This window comes from Hydractinia symbiolongicarpus, chromosome 3 (assembly GCF_029227915.1).
Source record: "Hydractinia symbiolongicarpus strain clone_291-10 chromosome 3, HSymV2.1, whole genome shotgun sequence".
Classification (NCBI taxonomy): domain Eukaryota; kingdom Metazoa; phylum Cnidaria; class Hydrozoa; order Anthoathecata; family Hydractiniidae; genus Hydractinia; species Hydractinia symbiolongicarpus.
In genome coordinates, this window is record NC_079877.1 from 15,964,436 (window position 1) to 15,973,923 (window position 9,488).

Below are 9,488 nucleotides of genomic sequence, written 5' to 3' on the forward strand. Positions count from 1 at the left end.
AAGAACAATAAATCGTCAGATTAAACCAAAAAAGAAACTCAACAAGCACACCAGGACTAGTCCAACGCCTTAATTAGTTTCAGTTAATCTCTAATGTACTTAAATTGTTGTTAAATTGATAATTGGCGAAAACTTTATATTCTGATTTTCCCACACTCATCAGTTTATTTTTCTATCTTTTGTGTCCGTATTACTTAATACGAGAGAATGTGGAAAGTTGAATTTTTACATGGATTACATGGATTGCATAAAAAATTGCCAAAAAATGCCTGCAAAAATCGTGAAATCGGAATAACCACATGTCCAAAAGATGCAGAATGATTCTTCTTGATGAAACAAAGTTGTCTTTCAAGTTTCAAGTTCTAAGGATAATCCTACCAAGAGTTGAATGTGGAAAGAATGTGGGTCCTGTGTTCGTAATGTGTACATTAAGTGTATTTTATCAGTTCTTATAAGCTACTGCACCGTCTACCCGGTGTAGCAGATTATCTTAACTCACTGTGAAAGATGACTCCGGGGTCAAAATAAACTAGAAAATAATCCCCTAGAATAGAAATAACCTAGTAAATAATGACTCCCCTAGTTAATAAACACTCCTTTTTCGAGCATTTTTTTTGTTAACTTTAGTATTTATTTAGGTGCATACTAAGTGAGTCTTGAAAGGTACAAAAAAAAAAAACTTTTTTCTTAGGCTTAACCCTTTTTGACGTTATTTTAGTTTCTATTTCTATGAGGAGGTCTGAAGTTTTCATGCTTTTGTATTCTACAACATTTTTTGATCTCTTTTATTTATCAGAAAAGAGCTTTTTTCATGTCATTGACAGTAAGCAAACTGAAGGATTTTTCTCATATTACTTTTGTACTAAAAATACACACTAAACAACTCTTTCATACAAGACATCACAAATTACCAAGAGATTTTTTCAAGAGGTTTTTTAGGATTTATAAATAAAACACACCTTATCTTTACTTTACGGGTACAGTGTCTTGATTCTTTCCTATATTTATTAATTTGTAACTTTGCTAGGAATTTGAAAAAAAATGTTTATCTACTGTAATTCGCATTCTGTAGTCATGCCTTTTTACAGCAAGCTTTGTCACTTTCCGCTGATTAACTTTGAAATTGGTAAATTCTTTCCGACTAGATTTTTGAAATCACTCAAAATCTCCTTTTTTTTTATTTTCTGTTCGAAGCACAAATTTACGTCAAAAAATGCAAAAAAAGTTTGCTCACAAATTTTTTAGTTAAAGCAAAAATTTCGGGAAAAGACTTGGTCGGGTACAAAAAAGTCTGACAAAATTTTGGTCATATAACATTTAGTAACTGAACCGACTTTCTACCGTTCAATCAAAAAAAAAATATAAGGGAGTCAAAATAAACTGGTGGAGTTATTATTTCCTAGGAAATGTTGACTCTAGGAGGTAACAAATCACTAGTTTATTAGGACTGGGGAGTTATTATTAACTAGTTTATCTTTACTGGGGGTCATTATAAACTAGTTTATTGTGACTGGGGAGTCCTTATTTACGGGAGTTAAAAATTCCGGTGACACCGGCTTTCGTGCAAGTCAAAAACCGATAGCTGTTTTGTAGACTATTTAAGTGTGCCAGGGCCTGCAGTCATAAATGTGGCAAAGTGAAGGCGATAATACAGTCTCATTTCAGTAAAAGCGATGTAAGTGGGATGTCGAAATAATTTCAAATAATGGTTATTCGTATTACATCTAAACGGGTTTGAGTTTCTGGGCAGGCTCACTTAAGAGACTTTTGGAAAAATGTAAAGCAGCGTTTAGATTATCAGATTTTGTCTGAAGAGTTTTCTGATTAATTATTCATATCAGATTCTTGCGTTTACATTTGTATCAGATGGTTTCTTACGCGAGAAGGCGTACTGCTGCTGCTGATAGCTGTTTTACTAAGAAGGAAAACACCAAAAAAAAAAGATTTTGAATTTATATAAATATATATAAATTCCTTTGCTTTCTAATCCCGGTCTTTGTACAGATTAAAAAAAAGTTCCGTTTTTGACATTTCAATTTCTTGAAAGATATTTCTTTTCTATCGTGCTTTCAAAATCATACGAGTTTTCGAATCAATAATATTTAATGCAGCAAACGTCATTGGTTAATTTTCTTAAGACAAAATCTAAAAGGTTGAAATTTTTTAACTTTTCAGATTGTGTCTGACAACAAACTTTACCACAAAAAGCTTTCAACAGTGCCATAAAGATAAACATTATATAGACATAGATAAATGATCTTCGCTGCAAATGCAGCAACAACAATGATAATAGGATTGCCTCGATGGCCCATATTTTTATTTAGGAGCTAACTTTTTGTTCGCTGAGTAAATGTTTTAAACAAATAGTTTTAGATATGCTTATGAATTACGAAGCAAGGATAAAAAATATACATTAAAGACTATAAGACAATATACTTGATGTTGTCAATTCCTACGTGTACGAAGAGGCGCAACAAGCCAGATAAATTTAACACGTACCCACCACATGAATTTAAAAATTTGTGGAAGATTGCAGAAATCGACACACAGTCACTCGAAGTTAGTTTACATTAATATCACAGATACAACGTTTAAGCATGATTACGAAATTAATAAGAAACTGGGATAAAAAGTTGAGAAAACTTTTGAATCCTTGTACGATATTGTGACAAGTATTACTCTTGAAAACAAAAGTTCAAGAATGACCCGTTAAAAAATATGTATAAAATAAGTTAAAAAATGTTATTGGCACAGTGCCAAAAAAACAACAACATCGTTCTCCTGCTATATAAGTACTTTCCACTCAGTTTATGAGTAAAAACAAAACAGACGTCTTTTGTCTGTTATATAAATAACCTCTACTTAGAAGCTTTAATTTTAAGACGTCAAGCAAGGAATGAAAAACAATTAGCCTATGACGTGTAATTTTACAGACAACAATACGTTTTTTAATTAATTTTTTTTTGTATAACACAACTAAATTTGGTGAACTTAAGAAAAAAAAATATTAACAATGATGGAATCAATATAACTCTGTTCACTGTTGTTGATGTTTCTTCAGATACTGTTGTTTGTGATAGTGCATTGTCCAATGCACCAGACACAACTACTAGTCATCCTCTGTGTTCATCTTTAAACTATCCTCAAACTTATTTTGATGTCTCAGATTACACAGATAAAGTTTTTCAAATAAAGGATGATCCATTAAAAGTTCATGAACTTATCCAAAATGTTTATAAACCTGATCATTCTTATAAATTTCCGAAAACAAATAGGTCTTTTCGTTTTGAGTGGTTAACAAAGTTTTCCTGGTTATGTTATTCACCCAAGGCTGATGGAGCTTATTGTCTGCCATGTGTTTTGTTTGGACACAAGTTTTCTTCCAAATTAAGTAAAATTAAAAAACTGTTTTCTGAAACTTTTAAGTACTGGCCTGATGCTTGTGCCAACTTTGTGAAACATGAGTCAAGTACTGGCCTTCATGCTTACACATCTGCTACGTTTACTAGTTTTATGGCTAACTATTTTGGTAATTCTCAGCCGATTGATGTGCTTCTTGATGCTAACCATGAGAAGAAAATTACTGAGAACAGAAAGAAATTGATACCAATTGTTCAGGCCATTATTTACTCTGGTAGACAAGGGCATGCTTTAAGAGGTCACCGTGATGACTCACAATATCATGGTGAATTAGAAGAATTTTTTGGTGGTCGGGTAGGAAATTTTGTTGAACTTTTGAATTTTAGAGTACAAGGTGGAGATACAGCTCTTGCTGACCATCTTAAAACTTGTCCCAAAAATGCTACATACATTTCTAAAACTACCCAGAATGAATTAACCAACTGTTGTGGATCTGTAATTTTGGATGAAATAATCCAAGAAGTAAAATCAAACACTTTCTTTTCTATTCTGGCAGACGAAGCTGCTGATTTATCTAATAAAGAGCAAATGTCCTTAGTTTTACGTTTTGTTGACAGTAATTTGAATATACGTGAGGAGTTTGTTCAATATATTCATTGTGATGAGGGGCTGGCAGGTAAAGACTTGAAGTCTGTTCTCTTAAAGTCACTTCATAACCTGACTTTAAATATTAAGAACTGTAAATATTAAGAACTGTCGGGGTCAAGCATATGATGGTGCAGGTGCTGTTGCTGGGTATAAGAATGGACTTTCTGTCCATATTCTTAATTTAAATAAAAAGGCTATATATGTTCATTGCAACAGTCATCGTTTAAATTTAGCAGTTGGAAAATCTTGTACAATCAGCTTAGTTGCCCATGTGATGGCTAAAATAAAACACATTTCCTATTTCTTTTACTATTCTCAAAAAAGACAGCAATCCCTTATGATTAACATAGATAAATATAGTCCGACTTCTAAAAAAACTAAATTAAAGGATGTTTGCCGTACTCGGTGGGTTGAACGAATTACTGGTTTAGATCTCTTTCAAGAGTTATATGTGCCTATTTATATTACTTTGGAAGAGATGAAATTAAACTTAAATCGACAGTTCAATTATGACACATCAAAACAAGCTGTTGGTTTTTTTCACCAAATAGCTAATTTTGAATTTCTTGTCACTCTGGTGATCACAAGGAACGTATTTGACATAACACTTCCAGTTACTCAATTACTACAAAATAGAACAATTGATGTTATGGACAGCATAGAGCTTATTCAAACATTAAAAAATGTTCTCCTTCAAACCAGAAATAATGTGGAACATTTTCATGATAGGTGGTATGAGGAGGCTCTTTCTCTTTGTGAAAAAGTAGGAATTGTGGAGGAGAAGAAGAGGACTGTTGGAAGGCAAACCACAAGAGATAATCATCCTTCTTTTTCAACTTCTGATTACTATAAAATATCAGTTACTAATCCTCTTTTAGACCATTTAAATAGTGAAATGAAGAATCGTTTTCAACCGTTTTCTCTAAATGCTTATAATGGCCTATGCATTGTTCCAGCAAAAATGGTTTCTTTGATTTCTGGAGGTAAAACAAACTGGAAGGAGAAATTCAAGTCTTTTGTCTCTTTCTATGAAAATGACCTTCCAAATATACTTGGGCTTAATGCTGAATTAGAAATTTGGGAGAAGTATTGGATTGATTTTAAAGGAAATAGACCCCAAACTATTGCTCAAACGTTGAAGTCTATTAATCTAAATGTCTTTGTTAATTTGCATGTGGCCCTAAGAATTTTAGCCACTATTCCTGTCACCACATGTGAATGTGAACGCTCTTTCTCTGCTATGAGAAAACTTAAAAATTATACTCGCACTACTATGGTATCTGAACGCCTCAACGGGCTAGCGCTTATGTATATTCACAAAGAAATAGTGCCAGATGTTGATAAAGTTTTAAATAAATTTGCTAAAGATAAAAGAAGACTTGAATTAATATAAATTTTTCCACTATACAATCTAGAACAAATTAATGACAAAATAAATAAATAATTAAATCTTACCCACTCCTAATTGAAAAAAATAGTAATCATTTATATAAAATAAATTCCCTTTCCTCTTGTTTACGTTGTGTCGTTATCTTTCTGCAGGTTCAGCTTGCTCCGGCTGATAGTACCTGTTCTAGGAGCCCCCTGTCAGGGGCTTTAATAACTTTCTATTTTTATATCAATTCCTTTTCTTTAACCCCCCCCCCCCCCCCTTTTCCGAGTTCGGCTTGCTCCAGCTGATAGCACTCGGTTGATTGGAGCAGACTGTCCATGTCTGGAATAGCTAATATTACGTTATTAGCTGTTTCCTAGGCATGCTGACGAGCCCTGATATTGGGCGAAACAATCTTAAAATATATGAATTTAAACCGTTGTTTTTATTTTTCCTACACTTTTTTGCAACCCTTTACAAGATTGTTTGTTATTTTGCTGTCCATTCGAAACAAAAAACGTCTCTAACAGAGCTAATAATTTGGACATTAATTAGGCCGTTTATAGTGCGTAGAGGCTCAAAATAGCGAAAGTTTCCGGGGCTGCGCCACAGACCCCCCATGGGGGGCTTACAGCGCCCCCCATGACCCCCAGCTGTTCTGGGCGCAGCAAATTGCTGCGCTGTTTTTTACTTCGCAAAAAAAGTGACTGACATGTTACAAATGCTGGATCCGCCCCTGACTCATTTCACAGATTAAGACCAAAAAAATATACGCGTGGCGATTGAATATGACACGCTGTGTAGGCCATTATATGTTGCAGGGAAATAAATCTGCGTAGCTTAACATGAGCATTAAATACTCCAGGATTCCCCGTTTAACCCATGGCCCCTCCTAGGAACAATAGGCACGGTATATTCCTTCATAATTGTGAGGCTCGCCATGTAAAATATGCACATTTATTTATCTATCCGGTTACCGACCGACCCATTAACATTTTTCTCAAGACTGTCGACCAAAAACCTTCTTTGCCCATACAGTTAACTCCCGGTAACTCGAACTTCCAAGGGACCAGAGGAAACAGTTCGACTTAAGCGAAGCTCCCGTTAATTCGAGCTTAGACAAAAATGGTATATTAGTTCGAGTTAAGGCGACTTTTTCTTCAGACTTCAGAGAAAATTTACAAATGTTACAAACTAGTAAGTTTTCACTGAAAGAAATTTCGTATGTTGGTTTGACTTAATAATTCTTGTTCAACGACTCGACTTATTAGATTGATGTAATTGTAAAGACAGGCTCCGTTTTCACTAAACAAGAAATACTCCAGAGCTTAACGGATTTTATTAGATTGCGGGCTAAAAAGTTCGAGTTATCCGAAGAAATTAACTTAAGGGGGACCAAAAAATGATTCGAGAAAACGGTTATCCGTGGTTCGAGTAGTTTTTATTAGGAAGTAGTAGGAAATCTAGAAAGCAGTTCGAGCTAATAAAAGTTCAATTAACCGGTGTTTGAGTTACCGGGAGTGTACTGTATATTTGTTTAAATTGAGTCAAAACCAAAATATTAATTAAAATGGTCCTTCTAGATGCATAGATGTTTTCCATTTAATCACTTACTATCCGTTCGGTCGTGCAACGACCGCTTTACTATCAATGACGCGCACAAACATTTATCTTGCAAGGTCGAAAAAAAAGAGCAAAAAAAAGTCGGAAGTCCTGGCTGTTGAGGTTAAACATTTTGCTAATAATGTGCAAACATATAAAAAATGCCTGCACGTAGAAGCTGGGGAGGAGACACAACAAATGTGACAACTGACACCGGCTAGAACCGTGAGTGAAGATATGACTGTGCGTTATGTAGAAGCTACACAATGCATGGATGCCTCGTATGAGTTAATCAATGATGCAGACAAAAAAAGTGGACTTCATGAGCCAAGCAAATTCATTTGAGAGAACGTTTCAATAAGAACACTCGGATGAATAAATCTTTCTTTTTCTGTCGATTCGTGTCGTTTTGGTGCCGGCTGATCTTATAACACAATTACATATATTGTAAAAGTATAAGGAAAACGTTTTTAACACAACATATTTGCATGGATGTCGGCTAAAATCAAACTTTTAATGTGAGGGTGTCATACGAGAGCACAGAAGAAACGATTTAAAAAGAGAATGGCTATGTAGCTTTTGTTCGAAAGACGCTTCTTCATGTAATTTATAAAGAACTTGCATTGGATGCATCAGTTGCTTATCAATCTGATACAGCCGCAAAGATTCGTGCAATATTTCTAAAAAGGAGAAGGTTTGTGCATTTTAATGTAGCTTAGATTGTCAACGAATAACCCATAAAGGCAAAGTCCGAATTTCCTGTCCTTTCATTGTTTCATTTGATAGAATTTACAGTGTTATACGCCAATCTACGATTACTCAATCCTGGTTATCCCGGCATTACATTCCAAGTTTTCTTTAAGGAGATAGAGAAGGTATTGGAAAAAAACGTGGCCCCAGAAGATAAATGGCACGGTACGTTGGCACATATGTCACAATGGTTATCAATCACTAACAGATTTGTTCAACAAGGCGCAGCACGGTGCCCATCGTATACCTCAATGGTACTCAAATCACTCACTCGTTTTTTATTCACACCAAGTACCTCTCATACTCAAATACTACATTAAGGTTTGCAAATTTCAGCGACGGCGTCAATTTCAAAGACGTCATTTGAGTGCTGCGCAGTATGAATATTTTTAGCTTTTTGCTGTGGAGGAAGGAGATAATGCAGTTTTTATTGTTGCGACGACAACTTAGAAAATCCATGTTAGTGAGCCTGATGACCCTATGTTAACAGGGGTTGGAGGTAAAACATCACTCACCACTGTGATAAAAACCCTAGGAATGCTCTAACATGACCTGCAGAAGTCCTCATTGACTCTTAATGTTGTACCTCAGTGTACAACATTAAGAGTTTCCTTGTTTACTATCATTGATTTAGTATTTCAGTCGTCAGGCCGCCTATTTTGACAAGAAATGACGTTGATAAAGGCGTATCATGTAAAGAACATATCATGTCAACTTTCAACATTGGAATTCAAAACTGTGCAACTGAACGTGAACATGGATCAGATGTTTAAAACCTGGCCGAAGAAACTAATAAAGGAGACAAGAAAAGCATCATATATGAACATTTAGGAAATTCCATGTCGCTAATTGAAAACGAGTGATTTACCTTAGAATTAGCTTGGTCGTTTAAAGACGATTAATATAACCTTTTTTTTGTAAAGTTCGTTATTTTGTTCATACAGCCACAATGTCTACAACTTAAAATTGTATATTAATATTCCTATAACTTTGATGTAGAATTGATATACTTTTGAAAAATTTAAACACCAAGAAGTTTGTGGATTACTTTCTATATTCTCCGAAACATGTAGTAGCTGAATTCGCTTGTTGTCGCAACACATGCTTATATAAAACAACATTTTATTATGTTTATCTTTTACTAGTTTTGTTTGGTAGGTAGCTACATTTTTATGTAAATATTTTGCATCTGAGAATGATATGAACTGGTGCTCCAGGCCAAGTTGTCTTACGAACGTGATAAAATATCTGTCACCACCAGTTTTGAAAGATGACTTCGAAGAAAGTGAGGTCACAACAGATAAAGATCGCCCTTCTTTGTCCGAAAAAGTGTGTGTAATATTTCGAAGGCCTAGAATAGTGCTTTGTGCGACGACGTTGATGATAAGATGATTCTAGCGGAAAAGGTATGAAGCTTTGACTATTCGACAGAGAAGAGAAAGCTTGCAAATGCAATGATTATGCTACCCCAATATTACATATGGGAAACAATAGAAGTCCCGTATTGCAGTGGTGATCCGGTGCAGAAAGGATTTTTGCTCACTTTGCTGAGCAATTAACGTAGAAGTTGTGTCAGAACTAACAAAACAACACAAGACAGTATTACCTATGTGATCAGTGTAAGAAAATGGGAAGAATTCATACGTCAAAAGGCCTATCGCAAAGAATTAGTTCAGTTTTTGTTGATAAACGGTGATAATTGTGTTATTTACTCGAGTCGCATCGTCGTGCGACATCGTATTATTCAGTTATTGAG

General features: G+C 34.7%; 1 protein-coding gene across 1 annotated transcript; it reads left to right on the top strand.

Annotated features, from left to right (window-relative positions):
* The first annotated feature begins 2,506 nt into the window (after positions 1-2,506).
* LOC130636875 (52 kDa repressor of the inhibitor of the protein kinase-like) lies at positions 2,507-5,401 on the top strand. The gene is made up of 3 exons (XM_057446724.1): positions 2,507-2,559; positions 2,997-4,049; positions 4,096-5,401. Exons 1-3 carry the CDS (start codon positions 2,507-2,509, stop codon positions 5,399-5,401), a joined length of 2,412 nt encoding a protein of 803 aa, XP_057302707.1.
* The last annotated feature ends 4,087 nt before the right edge of the window (positions 5,402-9,488 follow it).

Excerpts from the sequence above, each read along its gene's own strand:
- LOC130636875 (XM_057446724.1), top strand. The coding sequence starts at position 2,507 with ATGAATTTAAAAATTTGTGGAAGATTGCAGAAATCGACACACAGTCAC. Across the intron at positions 2,560-2,996 it reads TCGACACACAGTCACTCGAA|AAAAAAAAATATTAACAATG; the intron begins GTTAGTTTACAT and ends GGTGAACTTAAG. Across the intron at positions 4,050-4,095 it reads CTGGCAGGTAAAGACTTGAA|AACTGTAAATATTAAGAACT; the intron begins GTCTGTTCTCTT and ends TTAAATATTAAG.